This window comes from Trachurus trachurus (assembly GCF_905171665.1).
Source record: "Trachurus trachurus genome assembly, chromosome: 9".
In the NCBI taxonomy this organism is placed as follows: domain Eukaryota; kingdom Metazoa; phylum Chordata; class Actinopteri; order Carangiformes; family Carangidae; genus Trachurus; species Trachurus trachurus.
Window position 1 is genome coordinate 14,288,669 of NC_139895.1, and position 25,022 is coordinate 14,313,690.

Consider the following 25,022-nt stretch of genomic DNA (forward strand, 5'->3'; position numbering starts at 1 on the left):
GAAGTCTGTTTGGATGGCAAAGACACTGCTATTTTTACACTGTAATTTTTTTTTAGATGTCAAAATGTCAAATATGACTTGTTCCATCCTCTCAAGTGATTTCCAGCTTTTCCTTTATTGATGATATAGTTGAACTGTGATTTACCATTTTCTGATTTCAAAACAAACTAAACGATCTGTTAATTCACTCAAACAGCTACAAATTCAACATGTAACAGTCACGGGGGCCATTTACAGTTTTACCTATATTTTGTGGATAATACTTAATCTCCTGCAATCAAAAAAGCTTCTTGTTGCTGCATGTGACAGCTTGATAATTAAACGCATTAGAAGCTCAACTAATGAAAAAAAGGTTTATAAGCTGTGAAGGGTTTGACTGAGAATCGACTTTATACTTTAAATGCGTCTTATATTGTGTGTGTCTATTTTATTCAAACAGCACCGTGAATGGAAAGAAACACAGAATCTCTGTATATCATGTGTAGGAGCACTGACTTTGATCAGTTTTGATCAGTGAGACATATACAGGTGACTTTTGTGCATATTTGTAGAGTTGTACTTCACTTTGCACATATACAGTACATCCCAAAACAATGCCAATTGCTTCAATGAATGAGAACTTCTAATCTGTTTTGAATGACAAACTAAGATTTCAGAGATTTTAGCTTAATGTTTTTTTTAAAATGCTGCATGCTAGTGACTGTGACTGACTGAAATTAAACCATTACATTTTGATCATTTTAATCACACATTAAGAAAAAAAGAAAGGAAGTAAAAACACAAACCAGAGAGCAGGGTTGGGTTAGTTCATTTCCATCCAAAACATTTTATTGTCCTCCAAACTGAAAGGTTTACCCTGTGATTTGGCTTGTTTGCTGAGCCAAAAACATACATTGCATTTCTTCAGGTAGCAGTGGAGGCATACAAAGATCTTTTTTTTTTTTTGACTGAGAGAAATTAATGGAAAGAGCAATACAGGATTTTCTCTCCTTCAAGTCACATGATGAGTAATCTTTGCATTCAAGAGTAATGGAGAGAAGATTAATTTCAATCACGGGAAGCTTGAGAAAGTAGCATCATCTGGTCTTCCATAAAACAGAGGGAGAGAGAGAGAGAGAGAGTGAGAGAGTGAAGGGGGGAAAAAAACAACAAAAAGTAATAACAAACAACCGTATGAAGACCAGGGTTGTTGTGTTTCTTCCATGTTAGAAAAGGCCTGAAAATGGTCACACTGAAGACACCGCTTCGTTTCCGCTTGCCTCCGAGTTGTGTATCGCCTTTTATGTAGAGCATCTGTAGTGTACACAAATGGACACTGGATATGCAATTCAAAACCAAAGTGCCCACAGTCGATATAAAGCAAAGGTCACATGACCCAAAACAGGTGACAGGTCACATAAGGGGGGAGAGAGGGAGGGGGAGGTTGGTTGAGACTGGACATGAATGTAACCAAATGCAGTCCTCAGTCTATTTGTGTTGGTGTGTTTGTGTTGGTGTGTATGTGTGGTGTGTGCATGGTTCAGAGATACCAGTGATGTGGCACTCAGCACCGTTAATTTACAGTTACTCAGGTGTCTGAACAGAAAAAACAACAACGAAAAAACAAAAAAGAAAAAGAGAAAGACCTCCCCGTCTGGTGACTGTGCAGTTAAAAATGGGCACATGGTGATTTAAGCTCATGCTTAAGTTGTGGTAAACCATCCAAGCACTTCTTTAATTAATAACTATAAATACACAGCAGCGTTTTTTAACCGGAGAGGTTTCAGTCTGCCTCCTCTCCCTGGGTGAGTGTGTGACGTGTTTGTCTCTTAAACGTCTAACTACGCTTTGCTCGTCTGCTAGAGGAAACACGGGTTATGTGGAATTGATTATCAACTTTCATATAGATTTTTCTATAATATATTTATATAGTTATTTTTTCCATTCTCTCACGCACCCACCACGCTTGCTTGCTTTCACATTCTCTCGTCTCACTACTTTTATTCAATGTACACAACTTAATAAACATGGGGGTCGAGTGGGGAGCGACAGAGCTGAAATGACAATCACTGAGAAAAAAAAATAAAACAAAGCCAAAAAAAAAAACTGCAGTCTCTTTTTTTTGTCATCCATTGGCAGTTGGACCGACTCGGCAGTCAGCCAGTTACAATGGTGGTTCAAGGGGAGGGAGTGGCCATGTCATCAAAGGGGCGGCGCGGGGGGCTCTTTCTTCGTTGGTGCTGTTTTAGGCGTCGTTTTCGTGGGCTTCGTAGCCGGGGTCGTCTCCTTGAGGTTGAGGTTCTCCAGTGCCACGTCCAAGGTCATGACCTCAACACAGCCCATGGCCTCGAAGTCAGCGAAATTCCGCAACGAGCCGTGACAGTCGTCCTCGTCCTCGGAGGAGGAGGCCGAGGCGTCCTCGTCGGGCAGCAGCGTGGACAGCAGCAGCTCCGTCACAAACAGGCTCCTGTCGGCCCACTGGGCCTCGCACGCCTGCCGCTCGGCCTCAGACAGCCGCGGTTCGCTCAGCCTGAGGGAGAGAGAGAGAGAGAGAGATCGGACGGTGATGAGACAAAAGGTTTGAGGGGCGTGTTAAAGCTGAGGATCCATTAGATGACATATTAGGTGCCAGAAGAAAATAAATATAAAAAACACTACTAAAATGTTTCCTATTAAAGTTACATCTACATCGTTAAAACATCTGTGAACTCTGTTCTTTTCAAGAGTCTGATAGTGAAAGACAAGCTATTTGCTATTGTATTAAAAGGTCCATTAGTACTAAATCTTGCTTGTTGATACCTGCTGTGCGTGTTTTTATGAGTCGGTCCTTTGTAATATTGTATTATTAGTCAACTGAATGACAGGCGTCGGTGATGTGCCAAGAAATACAGCCACATATCGACAAAGACAGGCAAGAACAAGAAGACTGGCAAGTGCTCATGGATGTAAATGATGCAAGTTTCAAACTGTAAAAGGCAAATTCGCAAATGTTTTACCAAGAAGGAAATAATTTCAGTGGTGACTACACACAACATATTGACTGTGAATGTAACAGAAATGTGCTTTATAAAGAACTCCACAAAGTGAGCCTTCAAAAGATAAATCTGATCAAAGCTCAAAATGTGAAGGTCAAACATCCAAATGATAAAATAAGCAAATCACGTCTGCGTGGATGTGTCAAATGAGCGTGACGGTCCCACCTGCTGAGTAGAAACTGGGAGCTGTGTGCAGTATGCTGTGTGTTAGACTCAGGTGGACCCGGGTTGGGGCTGGGGTTGGTGTTGTGGTTGGCGCTGGGGTTGGGGTTTGCTGCGGCTGAATTCGTGTTGAGGATTGCGTTGGCCCGGCCTCCGCCCCGGGTGGCGTTTCGGGCCGACTCCAGCTGCTGACGCGCCGCCTGGGCCTGCTGACGCTCCAACTGGAGTTGCATCTGGAGCTGTTGGAGCTGAGAGGCGGAAGGACCCGAGCTGAGCTGGCCGCCCGCTGAACGCCGCACCCCCGACAACTGTGACAGAAGCTCTGGAGGAAACAGGAGGATGGAGGAGAGAGAAAGAGATGCTTCATGTCAGAAATGATCAGAAGGAGCGGTTTCAGGAAGGTGTGAGGCCGTGAACCGGGGTCTGATCAAACGTCTATAGCAACTGCCTTTGATCCTCAATCAAAAGTACAGCGCTGTAGCAACACATCAACACACCCATGTGCGGTATGGGGAGGCTGAAACTGGAGCGCCTGTTGCCCTGCTTTGTGAACCAGACTAAACAGGGTCCCTCATTATGGCACAGCTGGAGCTGACATGGCAAATGCCGAGCAACTGAACCGGATTAAAATTGGGAACAGGATAAACAAGAAATTGCCACAGCAACAGCTCTGCCCACACATTGCTGCATTATTCTCACTACTTTTAAGTACACAAACGTAGCATGTGCTGTTTAACATCCACACCACTGCAGCTCATTCCCCTGGATGTCTGAGGATATATGTTTATATTTACACAACTTATTAAATGAGAGGCACCTGTCTGGTTTGTTATTGTGTGTCGGGGCTCCTGCAGGTGCAGCTGTGCGATACTGAATCTAACAATAACAAGAAATAATTGCTTTATTCCTGGCTGTGCTAATAACAGGAATAGTGTCTGTTTTTGTCTGACCTACATCAGGCTGCACAGTTTCTTGACTGTACACCTGTGTGTTATATACATACACCATGTCAGCGTGGCGTCACCGTGTAACTGTGCCTGTTTCTTCTGGTTGTGTACGTTGTGCGACTGACCTGCTATGGGGTCCATGGCCTCTCTGCTGTAGTTGGAGCTCTGTGAGGAGCTCTGACTGGTGGAGAGCCCCCCTGTGGTGCTGCTAGTGAAGTGCATGTTGGACCTGCGGGCTCGCGGACCCCCTAGCCCACGCCCTGGGTGAAACATCCTCCTCACGTGCCGCACCCCACTGGACTCATCGTGAAGCTCACCGTCAAGGAACATATCGACAATTATTCATGCTAATAATAACAATAAGTGACATTATCATCTTTGATTACTGAGACTTAGGATTGATACAATATCAAAAAAGTTTTTGTCACACCATCTGTCAAAGCCCAAAGAAATACATTGTAGGATGTTGTAAAGCATTTAAAAAGATGAAACCAGCTTTAAATTTATTATCAAATTCTAGTTTTCATGGTTAGTGCTCACTACACTGACGCTCTCTGAAGCAGCTACTAACAGAAAGAGTTTGTAAGTCCTGTGCACAGCAACTAATAGCTTCTTCTAGGTGCCAGCTGGATAAATCACAGTCGATAATTCTATTTCTGCTATCTACTAACTTTTAATAATAAATCTATCCTATGCTCTAGTGTGTGCTGGAAGTTTTTTGACATTTTGACAGCCACTAACATGTTTACACTGTGGCTCTCTGGTCATCATGAAATCATTACACACACAAAAAAAGCGACATCCCTGTTCTCCGCTGCACCCATTCTGTTTGAGTCTCATTTAACTACACGTTTGCATCTTTTGTTTTCTCCACAGCACATATTCAAATACTCTATAAATAGAGTGCTGTCATCAGCCGTCTGAGTCTATCCCAGAGTGCAACTCACACAGACTATTTCAGCCGGTTTCCTGAAAGGCAAAAGCAGGAACGCAGTTTGATGAATAAATCAATGTGACGCTCACTGTCTCACACCCTCACGACAGGTGCTCCTTTCTGTTCTTGTTCTAAGAAAGGTCTATTTAAGAGGACGGAAACCCATTCACATACATGTATGTACAGGTTAATTCCTCTGAAGTACACTCCTTTTTTAAAACCAGCCTCTGCTTGAATTGCTGTCTCTCAAAATATCCTGGTTCATATCATCTTTATGAAACATTCAAGCTTGCATTATTTACATTGTTTGCAGTCTTGCAGACTTTTACTGACACATGGCTACTTCTTGTTGCCCCCCCCGACTGTGACTGCCGTCTGCATTTGGGAGAAACATGCGTCACCTCACTGCAGTGCGTGTGGCATGCCAAGTTGGCAGGTGATTAAAAAACAATGCAAAACATTAGGGATGCACCAGTTCAGCTTGTTCTCCCCAGATAATGATCCTAATTCTTCAGCTCAGGCTTTCCATCGACACCAAGCACCCATCCAACACCAGTGCTCTCTCTTTCCTGTTATCTAAAATCAATCTGTGTAGCTCACTGGGAAAAACTCACTTTCAATGTAAAGCAATGTGAACCCAGGGATTGATCTTCAATGGTGGCCCTGCATGGCTGAACATATACAACATATGTTACTAATTAATCAATATCAATATAGATTTACAAACAACATTGTCACTTGTGGTCAAAACATCCAATAGAAACCTTTAACACTTTGGGAGTACCCCAAAATACACTAAAAGCAGCACTGGGTTGCATTTAATCTGCTATTTAGTAACTCTCTCTCCAGCACATTTCATATTAAACTTAATTCACCACCATCTCTCACGACTTTCTTTTTTCAAGCACCACTCGCATTGGAGAATTAAAACAAGGCCACACAGGCCTGAAGACAAATGTGAATATGAGTTCACTTAGCTGTCAAGTGTTGCCTTTCCTCCTCTTTGCACCAAACTTATGTCACAATTTAATTGAAAATGTTCAGCCACCATATTAATTTAGAAAAGTACCATGGGAGGCTTTAAAGTTAATAGCAAACTTGCAACAACTGTCAATGTCAGTGAACAGAGGCTAGTGTGTGTCAATCTCAATGATGACAAAGACAAAACTGCATCACATATTTCCTGCAGCATCGATATCTGAATAGTTTCCACTCAGATGACACAGAAATATCTGCCAGTGACTGAAACATAAATCCAGGCAGGTTGTGGTTATGTATGATTACTTCTTTGAAAAGGATATCAAGTCTCTGGGTGCTCTGTGTTCAAGTGTGAGATGAGCAGCAAAGTCATCGGTCACATGGTTCGGGTCGCCTCCTGGCAGCGCTGCACATATGGGGCAGATCTGGAGTGGACAGGGAGAGACACAGCATACATGCCATCATCAACACACTTCACTGCACGTTATATTCTGCATAATATTTGCCAGCTGATGCCAGATCCTCGTGAACAAACACGGTAGTTTGGTAAATATCGGCTGTTCAAATGTTGTGGGCAAACATGAAGAGGTGCAAGTTAGTTTGATGATATGATACTCAGCTGCAAAACAGAATGAACAACACCTGAGCCCCTCTGTTGTGTCATGTGACTTTGATCAGACCTTAAAGTCTAAATTAGCAAAGTTAATTTGCAGTGATGACTTAAATTTGAAGGTGAAGCATGTGCCAAACATCCTCATTTTAATTCAAAGGACGATTCAACATCGTTCCCTAAAGCAGCAGAATATGACAAACCAAAACAGTATTTCTACATTAAGATTAGGATTCCCCCAAGGTGCGCTCTGTCTGTTTGCTGTACTGGGAGATAAGACACCGACAGCGTCCTTCACTCTCAACATTAATTGGCTACTCTGACCACCCTTACTCATGAATAATCAGTCACTTCCTGAAAACACCTTTCCTACAGAGCTCCAACCCAGCTGATGTGAGTTCTGACTGACAATGAGTCAGAGCTAGGCATGAAAACATTTCACAAACAATAACTCATTTATTCTGCATTATTTTAGTATCAAAGTGTGTTTGGGCGATCGGTTGATTCAACACTGCACGTTTGTGCTCTTAGAGTAATGTTGTTGAACCAAATAACTTGTTGTTGAACAGTTTTTAGTCAAAACTGTAAGTCAAACTGTAGTAATCTGCCTGTGCTAAATAGAGATACTTTCAAAATGAACTCCAGTTTCATTCCAGAGACATTCATTACCTATAATTATCTGGTTAACCACATTTACACGTACCACTCTAAAACAAATACATTTAATTCGATATGCAAATGTTAACAATTTGCAAGTTGACAATGGAGGACCTGCAATGAAGGGAAATAAGTTGTTGCCTAGAGGGTTGGAAAATCACAGCAAAAAAATATATATAATAAATAAATAAATGCCATAATGGAGAAGAAGGTCAGCTGTCATGTAAAGTGCACTAAGGCTCTTTCAAGTATCTCTCAGCAGTTCAAACTCATTTTTTTTTGCAGTCAGAAGAATAACAGATTATCTATAAATAGAGCCGCTCGGTCTGCCTGACATCACTTGCGGTGTGACTTTTTCTCTTGGTGTCGGAAACTGATATCAGAGCGAGGCTTCGACTGTGACACTGTGGAGCAAGACAATGACAACGATGCAAACATATGACACCACCATACTGTCAAAACCTACAGGCTGGGGAAATCCTGAGGTAGGGTATGCAATGAAAGTCAGCGTGGAAATATTTCCAGGTGTTAAGTTCTGTGCAAACATCTGGTCAAGGTTTCATAGGTGGTACTTTGTGTGTGTGTGTGTGGCCTCAGCATGGACTTACCACCTCTGTGGAGGTCTCTGTGTGCTCTGCAGCCACGTGCTCCTGCAGGGAGATCTCTGTGTAGCCCATCCTGCCACAGTAAGGACATGTGAAGGCCTGAGGCTGCTCCACCGAGAACGCTTCTCCGCCGTAGTACAGGTCTAGAGAACCGAGAGGCATTCAATCTGAGTTAAGTAGTCTGACACGTTTTATCTGTGAATCCATTTCAGCTGCTGAGATTGCAGTGTTACTCCTACACAGAACCAAAGTCTCATGTAAGCTACCAGAGAATCATACATGATGAACATCAATGTGAAGAGTCTTGAAAACAGCTCGTCAAAAAAAAGTCAGATTTTACCAGGTTGGAACTACACGTCAAGTCATTTTTAAGCCTGAATGAAAAAGATGAATTATTAAACCAGTTCAGACAAGTTCAGTCAACAAGAGACGCTTCCTAGATTATCACAGTATGTTTTGCCGTATTATGGGATACACTTCATGATGCACCATTTCCTAACCAACCACCTGTGAGCAGGCTGTCTGCAACCAGAGCTCATACAACATTACAGTGCAGCATTTGGCTGTCAGGTTTTATCAACTGGGAACGAGGTTGATGACAGTGGTGAGATTGAAAAAGTGCAGAGTGTTAAACAGTAGAAAAAGAAAACAACTCCATGGAATAACAAAACACATAATAACCTTGGTAGCTACTGAAAAACAATGTACACAAACTCAAAAAAACAATGTACTGTAGTAATGATCAAATGATTCAATTATCATATTAGAGTGGCTTCCGTCTTATTTGCTAAATCTCTTCAAAAATACAAATCTCAACATTAAAAAGCCAAATCAACATAACAAATCAAGATACCTCAAATGGTTCATGTCATACAAATATATAAAAACACACAAACATGAGCACAGCGGTCTAGTGATAATCCTCTGTGGTTTCATCAAAAATGATCAACCTTTAGGGCGTCGCGTGGCGTAGTGGTTAGAGCGGGCGCCCTACGTATAGAGGCACAGTCCTCACTGCAGTCGGCCCTGGTTCGAGTCCCGCGTCATTTACTGCATGTCATCCCCCCTCTCTCTGCCTCCCCGTTTCCTGTCTGTCTCAACTGTACTATCCATAAAGGCGTAAATGCCCAAAAAAATATACTTAAAAAAAAAAAGATCAACCTTTACATTACTGAGTCACTGTAAATATGAAAACATTTGAAGAAATGTGTTTGTAATTATGTTTTGCACGATAATAAGCCTGTCAATAACTATAGCTGATGTGTAGCTACAATTACAGACGTAATTCAAAAACAAAAGTGCAGCATATGACTCTCTTGACAACTTTCCTCAATATTATTTTCATCAAAAAACAATATAGACATTTTAAACTGAGGTGTGTGTAAATACTGGAACCCACCAACCAACAGTTACTTCAGTTATTGGAACCAGCAAACTGAAATACACAAAAACCACAACCTCAAAACGGTGGAATTATTTGAGAGCTTGCACCTTCTGCTGTGTTTTTGGCAGCAGCTTGTTCTTTTTCTATCAGACTGTAAAACAGCAATATGTGAGAGGATCAACACCAACATATTTCACAGTACCAGCACATTAAGAAAAAAAAAAGAAAATCAAGAAGCAATCATTAAAAAGGAAGAAAAGTGGTTCACTCAGGATCATAACCTCACACTTATTATACATCTGAGATAATACCACACCTACTGCCAAGCTGATTAAACATTAATAGTAGCTGAGTTTACAATAAAGATGGTCTAACTAGGATTGTAATATTTGTAACGTCACTATATATTTCTTATTTATCTAGAAATAAAACAAACCCAGAGCCCAATAACAGACTCCCAAACACTCCTCAGACTGTCTGGGTCAAATCAATCACTGCTAAGCCAGTCGGGAGCAGCCTTCCCGTCAGAAAGCAAAAGCCAGTGCCAGCAGAAGATAACCTAAAACTGCAACAGTTTTACTTGTGCAGGCTTATTAAAGCCACTGCAGGGAGCTTTCCAAAGGCTGCAAGGATTAGGAGCTTATCTTAATTATGACCTGACAAAAATTACCACAAATGGCATGTGTGCAGTGCATACTTACATTTTAAAGAGAAAAAAACACTGTAGAGCCAAGTTTAAAAACCTAGTTTAAAAAATCATCATCATTTCTTGGTGATGCTATTCATAGTTTGTTTTTGTCATTTTGCAATGCAATGCAAATGGTCTCATGCACTTTGTACCCATACAGTACACACACTGCATCCTCTAGTCTACTATTTTTAATAGTTCGGTGTTAATAATGTGATGTCCAGGTGCTAAAGAGGATCAGTTTATAGATGTGAGTGTGGGCAGATAGTGTGTGTTTGGTTTGTGGTTAACTGTAGAGATGTAGCGCATGTTCATACATTGAGCTGAGTGCTCTAATGATCAACATATGCCCATTTAAGCTCTTAACTGTGACAAACAACAACAGAAATTCACACTTATCGTGTTTTTACAGTTTATGACAAGCACTCTGCTTATATTTAGCCTGATGTGAATATCAACCGTACTCACCAAAGTCGACTCGGGTTAATATACACTGCATGGGATGCTCTGTGGTGTGTCTGGTTGTAGTGGCACCGCTCTCGTAGCACGATGCGCAGAGATCGTAGTCGTAGCAAATTAAACATTTGTATCGTCGGCCTCTGAAGTTGCCTTTTAAACATGCATCACAGCTCACGCCTGAGGGAGGACAGATGAGGCACGATAAGACAAAAGGAGAAAGGAGAGGTTAGATGTTGAATATTTATGTCAGCTTAGTTTGGGTTGATCAACAGAGTGTATCTAACGAGTTATGCTGGTAACAAAATACAGTCTTTCTTATTGTCCGTTTTTGAGGAATAATCTACCCAAAACATGTAGATTATATAGAGCATTAATATGTTTACTATGTTCTTGTTGAGCACTAAATAATGAAAACATACTTATTCAGGAATTATGCAGTAATATAGAGAATAGCTTTAACAAAATGGTAAGCTTAGAAATATCAAAAATTCATTCATTAGGTTTTTTTTTTAAATTATTATTATTTTGAGCATTTTTGTGTTCAAAATCATCACTAGATCAAAGTTCCTCAAAGGTATGACATGCACGTGGTACACACAACAACATAAACACCTGTAAAATACTGTGTAATGCAATCAAGAGGAGGCAACAAATACAACATTTACACCCAGGTAAATTGAAGTAGAGCATGTGACAGAAGGTGATTAAAAGCATTTTGCTGTGTTGTGGTTGTGTACACAGTTACAGAATATATAGGTACTAAAAAAAACTTTTTGTGTTCCATTTTTTCACTTCTGTTGTTATTGTATATGGACAGGCATGATGCAGATCGGATGTTCCTGCAGCTGTCTCGTTTTATTTTTCCTGTCTGAATTAATAAAAGGCCTTCACAATCACTAGCTCTTAAAGTGCGACAGTGTCTATGGGTTATTACAGGAATGTTTCTTCATCCAGTCCCACCAATTCTCAAAAGTGACAGACTTATAAACTAGAGCCTGCTTCATTTACAACTTCATTAACACTACACTAACAATACCTAACAATCATCATTCATAACATTATGTTTCCACCTTGTGTGTCATGGGACCTCTCTCTCCAGGCATTTCTTGATTGACTAGGACAGTCGTGCAGCCTCTGTGTATTGTATGACACCAGACTGTCTTACCTCCCTCACACATCCCCATATTCATAGCTAAGGTAAATTATAATTGAGGATGTGACAGAAAATGATTAAAAGCATTTTGCTGTGTTGTGGTGGTATACTGTTACAGAATACTGGCAATACTTTGTGTATTGTTGGTCTGGTTGCATGTTTTGCTTTTGTGGTTATTGTATAAGGACTGGCATGATGCAGATGTTCTTGCAGCCGACTCATTTTATTTTTCATGTTTGAGCAAACTAAGAGGGTTTTTTGTTGTTGTTTAAGAAAAATAAAATGCCTTCACAATAACTAGCTCGTGAAAAATAAAAAACAAAGTAGGACTGTGTCTATTTATTACGGGGTTATTACAGCAATGTGTCTTCCTTGCCCCAGCAATTCTCAAAACTTACTTACTTTATTAAAACTACACTCACACTACTTGGCTTATTCATCAAGCCACCTACATCACTCACTGCAATCACCATAACATTATGTGCTCAGGGTTTCCACCCTATGTGTCACATCATGGGACGCCTCTGTTCAAAAGTCCGGGCATTTCTTGACTGACTAGGACAGTCGTGCAGCCTCGGTGTATTGTATGACACCAGGGCTTGTCTGTCTTACCTCCCGACCCTAACACATCCCCATTCATATCGCTAGCAGCAGCAGCAGCAGCAGCAGCATGCTGTAATGTAAAGGCTCACTCAGAGCCAGCGGATCCTGCTGAGACGAGCTGCTGCAGAAACGTTAATGACAGTAACAACAACGATGATGACTAACGTTACTTCGCCTTTCATCTCAGACATAAATAACCTAGTCACTTACTGACGGAAAAGTTGACGACGACAACAACACAGGGCATGGAAATATTAAAAGGCCGCCCCGGCCTGACTGACTAACCCAACTAACCTAACCTTCGCTTGTTGGCTAACCAATTAACAAACAAACCAGCTGCCGTTAGCTTCACTGCTAGCTTCACATGCTAACTCCACTTGGTAACGGTTGCTGATTTAGCTGGAACGTCCAACTGACAAACGTTTAACGTTAACGTTAACGGGCCGGTCTGCTCCTCTGACACCAACGGGGCAACTAACTTCAAGCCCAACACACAACAACAAGGTTGGCCACAAGGACGAGGAGGTGGATGGGATGTCGGTTTGCTAAGTGTTAGCTGGTGGTGTTGGGAACTAACTGGGCTCCAACGAGGAGGCCAACTGCGAACGTTAAACACAGCTTTGGCTTCATTTTTTGTGAACATTAACGACATGTCAAGCACCAGATCTCTCCTGTCCCTTTACTATCGGCACTCACTCCCCCTTTGCTCGTTAACGGTAACCTGCATAATATCCTATCACCAGTTAGCTTATGTGCTAAGTGTGCTAACTAGGCTAGCTAGCACACTTAGCCGACGTTAACTAGCTTCTTCCGCTCATATGTCATATGAGCGTTGTTTTGGTGAACTAACGTTAACGCTGAGCTGCTCCTGGTGCATTTTTCTTTTTCTGACACGTACGCGTCAGCTAACTGCAAAGCTACGTTATATTATCAGCTATCGGCATTTTTTTTTGTTTTGTTGTGGCCTCTGTCTTGCAAGTGTCTGCAACCTCGCTGCTAACACCGACTAACGTTAGCCAGCAGCAGCGCTTGTAGCTAGGATGAGCTGCAAAACAAGACATTTCTCGGCTATAGCTGACGTTAGCTAACGTTACTAGCCGGTGGTGGCTCTGTCAACGTTTTTTTTTTTTTTTTTTTTTATACCACAAATAATCCTGACTTGCCCACAGCTCCGTACTTCCTCAGGTGTGCTCTTACCTTCATGACGGGACATCCTACGGACACTAACGCAGCCCCCTGTTCGGGCTCCGGGGCTTTGCAATACAGAATAATAATATCAGTGAAGAGAAGAGAAGCCGGGGCTGGCTGGCTGTCCCTGGCCTCTTCCCTCATGAAGGATCCGGTCTGGCTTACTGCCCCCCCTCTCTCCCTCCCTCCCTCCGCCTCCTGCTGTGTCACTGTCCGCTGCGCAGCTCCGCACGTCCACACGGTGGCGCTGCCGTCTCATTTTTGGTCCGGTGCTGCCGGTGCGTGGTTGTCCGTCTCTCGGCTGGTGGTTGGCTGAGTGAACCACCCACCCACACCATGGATCCATGACCCACACACCCAACTGAGCTCAGGACCTCTGCAAAAGTTGTCAAAGGTTTGATCTGATCTAACTGTCACTTGCCCCTAGACTGTAAATTTTATGCACACCTGTCACTTTATTAGGAACACTTGGCTGGCTTTAAATTCACACAACAGTCCTGCAACAAACCCTTCCACCATGAAGATTACTTGTTAAAAAAAAGTGTTAAAGGGGTATTGTATGATGTTTTATTTTTTTGTAAACTGCCATGTGTGGTGCTGTTAAAGTAGATATTACATTTCTAAGAAGCTTTATTCTAAAATAGGCCAGAACAGGTTTTAATTGTTTGCGTTTGACATCAGTGGATACTTAGGTGCTTTACTGGGGTATTTTCATTAGGCTAAATGCTACCTAACACCACTGGTAGCTACAGTAAATAGGCTATTGTAGGCTACTTTATCCTCTTCTATAAAGTTAATAGTTTTAATCAACATTACAACTATTGTTGATAAACCTACAAAATACAATAATTGATAAAGATTAGGTTTCCTAACCTTTTTGTGCAATGCTTAGTCAGAGGCCAATTGTTATATTTCCGACCAAAAGTACATTTGCACAACAGAACTTAATTGTTTCATAACCCCTCAGATTTGATCTTGTCACCAGCCCCTTGTTAAAGGGATATTTCAACATTTTGGCAAATCGGCGTGGCAGTGACGTGATCAAGTTCTGTATTTTCGCCTTTACCTCATCAAACGCATCAAATACACAATCCAACAACACCAAAACGCTCTCGTGGACAAGTTGTGACCCGCACATTCACCACGCCATGAAATAATAATGAAACATTACGAAACTGAGTTGTTTTCGAGGCAAATGCGTAGCCGGAACTACATCCCAGCCATGGCTGCTCGGCAGAATGACTTCAAAAACGTAAGCAGTACCGGTATTTGCGTCATGTGTTGTAATTATGTGCAGGTCATAGCTTGTTCAGGAGAGTGTTTTGGAGTTGTTGGATTGTGTATTTAGTTTGATGAGGGAAATGTGGAAATACTGTGTGCCTCCATTGCATTAGCTGAGCAGCTCGCGTCTCTGCCCCGCCAATCTAAAAACAGCTTGCACCGACTAATGGACCTAAAACTATAGGGATTATGGCAATAGGTGAATTTGCCAAAAATATTTAAATATCCCTTTAAAGACAATGGGAATCAAAGACTTCACTGTATAAAGCTATTAAAACCTCAATTAGCGACAACAATGAAATACTATTGCTTCTTTTTTTCTTGCATCAGAATTTATCAGTAAAAGTAGGCTACTCTTACAGTACTTTTGAGACTTTAGTGACCTGAGTCGGGCTTTAAAAATGACTTATAGACCTTTACAAGACAAATATACCGCAATATTAGTCATACACACCCGCACTTACGATAATGTCCATTATTGTCACTCACTGTGTTTGCTGGCATTAAACTTAACAGTGAACAATGATTCATAGTTGATGTATGTTACAATTATACAGCAGTACTATTTATATATGTTTATATTTAGCAAAAATAACTGCAGTGTGTCCAAAAATGTATAGTGCGATGTGCAGAAGTTCCCACCAACACATATGAAAGTGTGTGGTTTCTAGATTCTAGTTTAGAGTAACTTCAAGAATGAGTCAGAACAATGTTACACTAGATAAAACATTTCAGTTACACGGCCTGTGCTTTCCCTGCAGGTAAACGTGATTGTTTAAATGTTTCACAGTAGCTCATTGTTGGGTCTTACCAGGTAGGGCAAAAAATAAGGACAGGTCAGCATAGTGCAGACATCAAACTGGCACTAAGACTTGGGCAGCTGGTTGGGGGATTGTGGATGGAAAGAATAACAATCCCCTGCACGAGAAGTGACTTTGACTTTGAATGAAATATAAAATCCACTGTCTGACGTGGGGGCAGTCAATCAGGCTGATTCTTAGAAGTCCTTGAGGTTCTGTTGAAAAGCTTTCACTCACGTTCAGACAGAGAACAAAAACAAAAGCAGAGAGTGACGTCAGTTGATACTTCAATACATTGTCTATCAAGCCAAAAAAAAAAATCCATTACAAAATGATAATTCTTCACGTTCACCTCGTACTAGAGGGCTCTAATCATTATTGCTTCATAATTACAGTCTGTCTGGCTGGGCCTATTTTTGTAACTGATAATATTTAAGTATTTTGAAAGAGCTTCTGTAATTCATTCATCCCTGCAATGCTGTCTGGGTTCTCTGCCCCACGATCACTTTCGTACTTTGTCTGTCCTTTGGCCTATTTTCTGCCAATGGTTGAACATTGGCACAGATAACAGCTGTGATGAACCAACCAATGACTTTTCGTCTCTTTACCTCCAGAGATTTTTTTTTTCCTGCATGGCGAAGCTCCAGTACTCCTCCCCAACCCCCCCGTGTGTGCAACCCTGTGAGCCCTGCAGAGGAAACGGGCAACCAGATGAATTACAGCTGACCTGTGCACTCAAGGAATGGTACAGTACAATGTCATCATCCCCATCTTCAAATATCTTCCCAGTGTTTCATAACTCTTGGCACAACACATCCTGAGATGCAGAAATGACAGCTGCCCTGCAGACATCACTTGATGTCCATGAAGAAATCACTAGGAAACTGAGTGAGTGAGTGACTGAGTGAGTGAGTGAGCACAACGGATTTTTTTCCCGCTGCACTGCCTCATCCCATCGTATGAACTCTAGTGCCTTCCCAAGATGTAATATCACGCACCTTCTGTTACGTTCTCACAAGCATATGGTTATTTATACACGGGTGCACGACCCTGTGCTAATTATAGGACGAGTTATTTTGGACGCTCCTGTATCACGCACAGTCTTAACTCTTTGGAAAAAAAGAGACAATTTTAACATTAATGCAAGTTTTTTTTAGTTTTTTTTTAAGAATAATAAAAGGAAGTTTATTTGTGGCCATGTCGGTCTAAGTCACGTTGTAGCCGGAAACATATGGAGTCTAAATTGTTGCTTCTGGGCACTGGCTATTATCAGCAAGACAATAAAGAGAGATAGTGTACAGTCATAAGCAAACCATAATGTATACACAGTGGTGTGGCATTGTTGTGCCTGCATTTGGGGGGTGGTTGGTGAGGTAGATAGATGGTCATGGGGTAAGTTGTTTGATTTCATTTTGTATACAATAGGTACAATGCCTGTAGGCAATAAAACAGCAGTGAAACAATAAAGGATATGAAAAGATTTATGGGAGCTGAGCTAGAAAGTGATATTGTGTTTGTTGCTCAGGGGGGTTTAACCACTGAAGAGTAAAATATATTTATGACCTCTATAAAGTTTGCAGTGACCTGACCTCCTTAGTTCTTCCTAGATGCCATATGAGCAGTTCAGACCCAAGGTACCAGGGGCTGCTGGGGTGGCAGGTTGGCACTTCCTCTGCTGGTGGGCGCTGATGTATGTACACACAACAGTGGCGTTATTGTCACAGAGACCCTTGCGTGAGTGCGTCCATTCTTCGCTCATCAATTGAAACTGGTCGGTGCGCCAAACTGATGGATCTGGCTGCGCGCCAGGCTGAAGAGGAGACGATGCTCTCACCCGGGGGAGAGGGGGAGGGCGCTTCACTAGTCCCCCCTCCCTTCCCCAACGCGGCTCAGAGCCTTTAAAGTATTTCTGCTGCGGGTTTCCCACATATAATAATAAGCAGAATGAGATTTCTTTTTCTTTTTTTTTATCGTTTATGTTTCTACAAGATTTAAAAATCTCGTGGGTGTGGGAACAACATCACCACATCATGCTACGGTCTCTCATAGGTTCATTGACTGTTTATTTACTGTTTCTACACAGAGTTTAAAATCCGGTTGGGCAACAAAGGTGTGACCTTCATACCAATAATAAGCTACTGGGCACACTTTTGTAAGTAGATGCTTGCGTCAGTCTTGTGTGTACACGCCCCACAAGGGTTAAAACACGCAACGTGAGAAGCCTGCTACAACTTCATTCAACTTCGCCACGCCTTTCAACGTAAACAAATGGGGGCTTGACCAATAAGATCCACGATAGATCAGCCGATGATCAGATGACTGAAAAGGAGAAACTATTTAAAACTCTAATGTCACACGTATTCAAGTTTAAACATCTCTTGAGCGGTGCTTTCACCGGCGCACATCAACAACAAAAAAAACGCACCACCGGGGCTCTGTTGCTCTTTTGTCACCACTGGATCTAAACTCTCTCACGTCCCCACCGCGCTGCCAACAGCAATAGGCGACACAAAGACATTTCATATTCTCAGGGAGCTTTTAATTCCTCTACACTTCGCTCGTGACTGAGAGATGAATCAGAAAGCTCTATTCATGTGGATTTTCCTACAGTGTGCCGCTGCGCTCTTCTCCTCTGCCCTGGCGGAAAACGCCGTTCTTAAAGGTAAGAAAACGCCTTTGTTGCCTTTTGTTCATTCATTTTCTGTCATTTATTTCTCTCACGGTGAAGTGTCAGGATCTAAGATCGCGTGTGGAAACTCGGTTGAACCTGCGCCGAATTAAGGAAACCTAATGAATGAAAATGGGGGGAAAAAATAAGAGTAGTGTATATCTTCATATATCCTATATTCCTAACATCCCTGTTTAATTAATGTGCATTTAAAGCTCATTAGTCTAAATTACAAATAGGAACAAGTGTGGCGGGCAGAGTGCATTAGAAAAACGGGCATGGATTTGAGAGGGAAGGCTGCGACGTGTCCTTTTTGGGGACGAGCAGCGGGAGTGAAGCGGAGCTCCATGAGGAGGACGCACAACGCCACGTCTGTGTGGAAGATGTTCCGCTGAATCCGCGTTTTACCACTGACCGCTCACCAGCCCTTTTTTTTTTTTTTTTTTTTACTACCCGGCTTAAGTCATTTCGGTCCGTGTGGCTCAGCACCAAAGGGTGTTGAGTTCATTGAAATCCAGATCTGACGTTTCAGTGCTGTGCGCGCCGGGTTTTAATTCAGCCATGGATCAAACACAAAGAGAGCAAATGTTGCATGAGAAATGAATTTGGGCTTTAAATAAACATTCATTAGCAGCATTTCTACATTTTCTCCTTTGATAAAAATCTGTGGAACGGCATCCTTAGACCGCCTCCAATTAAAGCTGCCTGTCTTGCATCAGTTAAATGTTTTTTATATTGTACCGTTTTAGCCCCGGGCCTGAGAGCAGAGTGTGTTCAAGTCAGTTATAATTATACGAGCTCTGGCTGCAGCTGTGTGAAAGAGGATCAAATAAAAGAAGAGAGGGTGGTGATAATATTCTCTGGCTCTGCGCCTGCGTTCACGGTGCAAGTTGCACCCAGCTGGGATGATTGTAGCAGATGTTGGCACAACGCGAGTTGATTGGCTGTCTCAGCGGCTCTGCAAGTGTGGTGACTGATTGGCTGAACGGTGTCTGAATTGGGTGTTTGAAATCGATTCTGTCCTACACATCAGTGTTTCTGTTTCCTTGAAAGAAGAAAAAAAAAACATTTAAATCATCCAAAAGACAGGAGAAATGTAAAAAGAATTTCCTAAAGGAATTTCCTATTTCCTAAATTCACATCTCTGGTGATTTTCTCCCCTCAGGTGAAGACAGTGGGTTTGATGAGTTGTCAACAGACAGCACTATTCTCAATGGCATCAAGTACAGCATGAGAAAGAGTTCAGACCTGGAGCATGAGGGCTGCTTCCTGCAAGCTGGGAAGAAGGATTGTCTACAGGAGTGTGGCTTCAATGCCACAGCCAAGACCATCTTCATCATTCACGGCTGGACGGTACATACGAGTTAAAATTATTATTATTATTATTATTATTATTATTATTATTATTGTTATTTATACTGCCTATATTTTGTCAGTCTGGGTTAACCAGTGGAGGAAGATGGAGTCAATGGAAACATTTCTCCAAACAGAGCGCTTTGATTGTTGGAAATTCATCATGGGAGTGTGAAATAACTGAGTGTGTCAGAGAGAGGACACCAGGTTGAAGCAGTTTCGTGAATGGATGAATGAGTGAACAGATGGAGTGACTTCTTTTCTCTCTCCTTCTCTTCTCAGATGAGCGGGATGTTCGAAAGCTGGATGCACAAGCTGGTCTCCGCCGTGATGAAGCGTGAAACTGAGGCCAATGTTGTGGTTGTTGATTGGCTCTCGTTGGCTCAGCAGCTTTACCCGGACGCAGTAAACCACACCCACAGCGTCGGCCTCCATATTGCTGAGATGCTGAACTGGCTTCAGGTGTGAAGTTATTTCTACTCTTCATACACGTCCTGTGAACATAACAGTTTTCTCATATGAGTCATGTGTGTTCTGCTAAAACCGTTCAAATGCATCGTTGCGTTTCTGGTCAGGCTCTTAAGAAAAAAGGAAGCTGATTCATTTAAATGTAACACTTCTCTGACCTGCACAGCACTGTCACTGATGTGGCGCTCACTCCCCACTGACGTAGCTCGGCACATTAGACATATGCATGAATGTATCTCCTAAATCCACGTGCATCTTGGCTTGTGCTTGTAAAAAAAAAAGATTTATAGAGTAGCATGTGATCTGAACTGCTGGCAGTGACGGAGCAGCTACATACCTGCCCTACTTCTGTCTCTCCATTGGCACAATTTTTGAGAGATCAAAGCCCTTTGTGAGCTTGACAGAACTGTCAAAACATGTCAGAGGATATGAAATGGTATGCTAAATATTAATGTGTTTTGGAATTCCCAAATCAACCCATTAGTAGCTCTGTCTCTCCCTGGTATGCTGCTTTGGCATACTTTAAGTGCCATTAGATCAATGTTCACCACAGAATCTGATAAGGATCACGGTCTATTTAGCACCTCTTGGGCAAAGACAAGAATTCCCATTCAGCCGCACTGTCACAAAATTGGACCAGTGCACAAATGGCGAGTGAGGAAGGATTCAGGCAGCCTGCCATATAGTTGTAAACATAGACAAAGAGTATTTCATGGAGACAAACTGAAACAGATGGTGGAGGCGCTGTTGCATGGAAGGGACTGACAGTAGATTTGGTCCGGGTTAACTGAGCTTGGCTCAGCTGCAAGCAAGACTGATCATCACTGGCTGAAATCCAGGATTTGTTCAGTGTGGAGTTGTGTTCGTGGTGGCAGCTGCTGATGTGAGTGTGACTTTTTTCCCCTAACAGGATGAGCAGCAGCTGCCCCTGCAGAATGTGCACCTGATTGGCTACAGTTTAGGCGCTCATGTGGCTGGTTACGCAGGAACGTTTGTACGAGGGACCATCGGCAGAATTACCGGTAAGTTAAGGGTGTGGTGAAATTGCAATGAACCCACCTCGACGGGTAGCGCTGCATCATTTACCTGACCTTCTGCCTTTATCTCTAATAGGCCTAGACCCAGCAGGACCCATGTTTGAGGGTGTAGAGGAACAGAGACGTCTTTCCCCAGACGACGCTGACTTTGTGGATGTTCTGCACACATACACCAGAGAGGCTTTGGGTGTGAGCATTGGGATCCAGCAGCCCATTGGAGACATTGATATCTACCCCAATGGTGGTGATGTGCAGCCCGGCTGTGCGCTGAGTGACGTGCTGACAGTTGCTGGAAGTAAGTGCCTCAGAAATGGCTGCCTGAATGATGAGTGCTGTAATATACTATTCAAATTTAACCCGCCTTCCTCTGTATGTGCAGATTTCATGGAGGTGATGAAGTGCGAACATGAGCGCGCCGTGCACTTGTTTGTGGATTCCTTGATGAACAAGGACCACATGAGCTTCGCCTACCAGTGCACAGGCCCCGATCGCTTCAAGAAGGGCATCTGCCTCAGCTGCCGCAAAAACCGATGCAACAACATCGGCTACAACGCCAGGAAGATGCGCAAGAGACGCAACAGCAAAATGTACCTGAAGACGCGCGCCGACACTCCCTTTGGAGGTGAGTTGCCGTGCGGATGTGACTTGGAAGTGTCGTTGGTTTTATCTTTTACCGCTATGTTTACTTCCTGGTGTAGCATTGATAAGCAAACTGAGAGAGTAATAGTAGACACTCTTTATGATTATGATGGTTTCGTAGTATGAGCTACTACTGCCGACTGCATGTTGGATCAAACATTAACTTCTTTTATGTTGTCTTCAGGCTACCACTATCAGATGAAGATGCACGTGTTCGACAGGAAACAGTCTAACCATGCAGATCCCAGCTTCTATATCAAGTTGTACGGCGCCCATGAAGATACAGGAAACCTATTTGTTGATGTGTAAGTACGAAATCTAAACCCTGCAAAGCCAGTCTTTTTCTCACAACACCAACATCTGAGCACACTGTTACGGGTACTGTCCTCCAATCCGTTCGGCCTGGTAGCTTGTCTCTGGCACTGAGAAGCCCACAGAACTGCTGTGATATAAATTTGGAATTTGAACTTGATCCATGTTTGTACTGACCTTTCAAAGAGCCAGTCGCGTGGGTCTGTGACGTAAAACAAGTTCAGCCTGCAGGATGAACTTTAGTAACTTGTAGCTCAGGTTTCCATATACCCTAATGCTAATTTCACTGTTTTGTCACAACCGTAAAAGCAGTCAGGCATCCCACTAGCTCAGAGTATCAACCAATTTTTTCTTATGTTTTAGTTTTCTGGGCAACAGACTCAAAACTGTCTTCTCCCACCTTTTTTCCAGCCAGGACGACACTGTCGGTCTGAACCTGACCAACACCTTCCTGGTGTTTACCGAAGAGGAGATCGGTGACCTGCTGAAGATCCGTTTGAGCTGGGAGGGAGAAGCTGAATCCTTGAACTCTGTCTGGAAGAACCTTAAAAAGATGTTCTGGGGCAGGAAATCCAAACCTGTGCTGCAAGTCCGGCGGATTCGTGTGAAAGCTGGAGAAACGCAGAAGAAGTAAGTTGAAGTGAGAAGCTTGAGCTGTCACCACAGGTCTGCCGATGCGCTGAACATTTACTAAAGCTGATGTGTTTTTTTTTAATGTTGTCACAGGTTTACCTTCTGTGTGCAAGACCCATCAAAAACAGAAATTTCACCCGGGGAATCCTTAACTTTTGTGAAATGTCGTGATGGCTGGGAAGTGAAACCAAGAAAGCGGTATGTGGAAACATGATGAAAAGAAATGTCACAATAATTCAGTGTGAAGTATCTGATTCCTGTAAAAGTAGAATTTGTGTCTGATCTTTATTTTTGGTTTTCACCACCAGCCTGCCCATGTAACAACTCAGCACTTCAACAACTAATGCACCGTCACCTTGGGGGACCCAACACGGATCAGCGGGAAGCAAGGCCTTCTCTTTACATGAGCACTTTTCGTGAGAGGATTGATCAGCACACAGTGGGGAGGAACTCCAGGTTTCAGACTCTGGAGGGTCTCCTATGGTTTCTGGAAACGAGGACTCCCGCGTCTGTTCAGCGTACGCGACAGGCTCGCAGCCTGGAATCAGAGGCAGTCCTAAAATTGTGTTGAGATTTACCTGAGGAGTTGCAGAACGTTCCTTTTTTTTTGGACTAGTGAAGTAGAATACAGATCTGTGCCAGTGGACATAAACCAGCAATTGTAGTCGCTGTACTGTAAAAATATATGTTTAAATATTTTTTTTATTTATGAAAAAGAGGAAGCACTGCAAGACCAACGTTATTTATCAGAGCACATCCCATAATGAGGCGTTTGTTGAATGCATTTCTCCTAGTTGGTGCGTGTTTGTGTGTGTGTGAATGAGTGTGTTAATGTGTGGGTTTCTGTTGTGCCCAAGAAATGTGCCTTTCTGCTGAGAGAGATTACTGATACACTGTATAACTGAAGGAGAGACCTGATCTCATTGCACACGTTCTTTCTGAGGCTTTGTGCGTTGTGTGACTGTTACTGTATGTGGCTTATTTTGGGAGTGCGATAATGTACATAATGTAAATAACTTTTTGGAAAAATAAATTCACTTGTTATTTGTAGAAAGTGTTGCCTCTGCCCCCTTTTTTTCTAAGCATTTTTTGTCTCTACTGTGACGTGACGTTCCTTCCCAGTGTGCAAGGGCCCTGTGGGACACTTGTTTGTCTGTAATTTACTGGTAATTATCAAAGGGACAAACAACAGGAGGTTTTTCACATCACAAAACATGTAAATATTATACTGTGCATAATATAGTGAATGACTCAAGAAACAAATATATATATCCACAAGGAACATGTCTTGGTAAACAAAGTAGGCCTATATACTTTTTAAAAGTTTCCCTGGACAATAAAAATAGCCTTTTCCCATAGAAACCTTATTCGGGTGTGAAACTTAAATTTCCAATGTCAATAGTTTTTTTTTGTTTCAGTTCTGCTTGAATCATGTGCCAACTTTAGGCCTGGTCAGGTGTCATTTAACAGAAGCTCCTTTATCCAGAACTCAGCATAGCTCCCTCTAAACTGTACGGATTATGAGTTAATACATCAACTTAACAACACTTCTGGGCTCAAACCTCCAGTAAGTATAGATTGGTATTAGTAAATACTACACCCAGTGTTGTAGTACAACACTGTGTTTGAAATGAATTTTTGCGTCTTTTGATTTGTGCGGAGGGGATTGTCACACACATGCTTAAACACGTTCACTTGAAACCTATCTTTCATCAGTGAGGTAACACCTTCCTGTAATATATAATGCACAGTTTGGAAGGTGAGCTAGTCATACAGCAGGAATGCCTGTCACATTCCTGAGCCGTAATGACACATCAATGTGTCAGTGCATGCGGCAGTGAAGTGTCAACATCCTGTGTGGAGCATTTCTTTTCTGCATAACAGAAACTCAAATATTTCACATTGCTCCATGTCATGTTTCACTGAAATTCTTGGGCGGTTTGTAAGGGAACAAATGTATTATTATTATTATTGTTTGTGTGTCTGTTTGTTAATTCGCTGTTAAAAATCAATAAAAATTGTTGAAACAGGGAACAAATGTATTACCGCATGTTACGCATGACACCAGATGCTTGTCACATCTTACTACTGGAGTAGTTAAGTCATCCTTTGACAGCGCATGATGAATGGTGTCTTTTTCTTTTAATCTCTCTTGTATTTTTCTCATTATAGTGTCTTGTTATATTTATTATAACTCTGTTTTGCTCTCATTGTAACCCCACAAATCTGTTTACTGGAAACATGGAGCTGTCTTGTCCCCACGCTAACATACCACCGCATGTTTATCTGGTAACTCACTTCAGCTTGAAAGTCTTGGAGTATCTTAATGACCTTGATACTATCCGTCTCCCATATAGCCTACAAACAAACCACAATCTCTTAGTCACTGTCTGGACATCCGGTAAAGTTTCTTTCAAGTCTACAGCTGGAACATCTGTGTGTTGCCTTT

General features: G+C 42.3%; 2 protein-coding genes across 3 annotated transcripts; one reads left to right on the forward strand and one right to left on the reverse strand.

The window, feature by feature from the left end:
- Positions 1-797: 797 nt before the first annotated feature.
- LOC310990785 (E3 ubiquitin-protein ligase KCMF1-like) lies at positions 798-13,652 on the reverse strand. The gene is made up of 7 exons (XM_083978290.1): positions 13,392-13,652; positions 10,448-10,615; positions 7,911-8,050; positions 6,359-6,460; positions 4,249-4,429; positions 3,180-3,498; positions 798-2,509 (listed from the first exon to the last, which is right to left on the reverse strand). The coding sequence occupies exons 1-7, from the start codon at positions 13,405-13,407 to the stop codon at positions 2,182-2,184; spliced, it is 1,254 nt and encodes a 417-aa protein (XP_083834416.1). The 5' UTR covers positions 13,408-13,652; the 3' UTR covers positions 798-2,181.
- A 4,118-nt stretch (positions 13,653-17,770) lies between these two features.
- On the forward strand, positions 17,771-23,627 carry lipg (lipase, endothelial). Of its 2 annotated transcripts, XM_083979141.1 has the most exons (10): positions 17,808-18,125; positions 19,297-19,484; positions 19,767-19,946; positions 20,863-20,974; positions 21,066-21,284; positions 21,369-21,611; positions 21,813-21,933; positions 22,352-22,570; positions 22,667-22,771; positions 22,882-23,627. In XM_083979141.1, exons 1-10 carry the CDS (start codon positions 18,035-18,037, stop codon positions 22,892-22,894), a joined length of 1,491 nt encoding a protein of 496 aa, XP_083835267.1. In that variant the 5' UTR covers positions 17,808-18,034; the 3' UTR covers positions 22,895-23,627. The 2 variants fall into 2 exon arrangements, with proteins under 2 accessions (XP_083835266.1, XP_083835267.1); XM_083979140.1 differs by having other exon boundaries at positions 17,771-18,125; positions 21,066-21,611.
- Positions 23,628-25,022: the final 1,395 nt, after the last annotated feature.

Bases quoted from the DNA above. Each gene is read 5' to 3' on its own strand.
- LOC310990785 (XM_083978290.1), bottom strand. The intron at 4,430-6,358 runs ATATCCTTTTCA...GGTGAGCTTCAC, and splicing joins ACAGAGCACCCAGAGACTTG to GATGAGTCCAGTGGGGTGCG. The intron at 3,499-4,248 runs GTCAGTCGCACA...TGTTTCCTCCAG, and splicing joins GGCCATGGACCCCATAGCAG to AGCTTCTGTCACAGTTGTCG.
- lipg (XM_083979140.1), top strand. From the start codon at position 18,035: ATGAATCAGAAAGCTCTATTCATGTGGATTTTCCTACAGTGTGCCGCT. The intron at 21,612-21,812 runs GTGAGTTGCCGT...TGTTGTCTTCAG, and splicing joins CGCCGACACTCCCTTTGGAG to GCTACCACTATCAGATGAAG. The intron at 21,934-22,351 runs GTAAGTACGAAA...CCTTTTTTCCAG, and splicing joins GGAAACCTATTTGTTGATGT to CCAGGACGACACTGTCGGTC.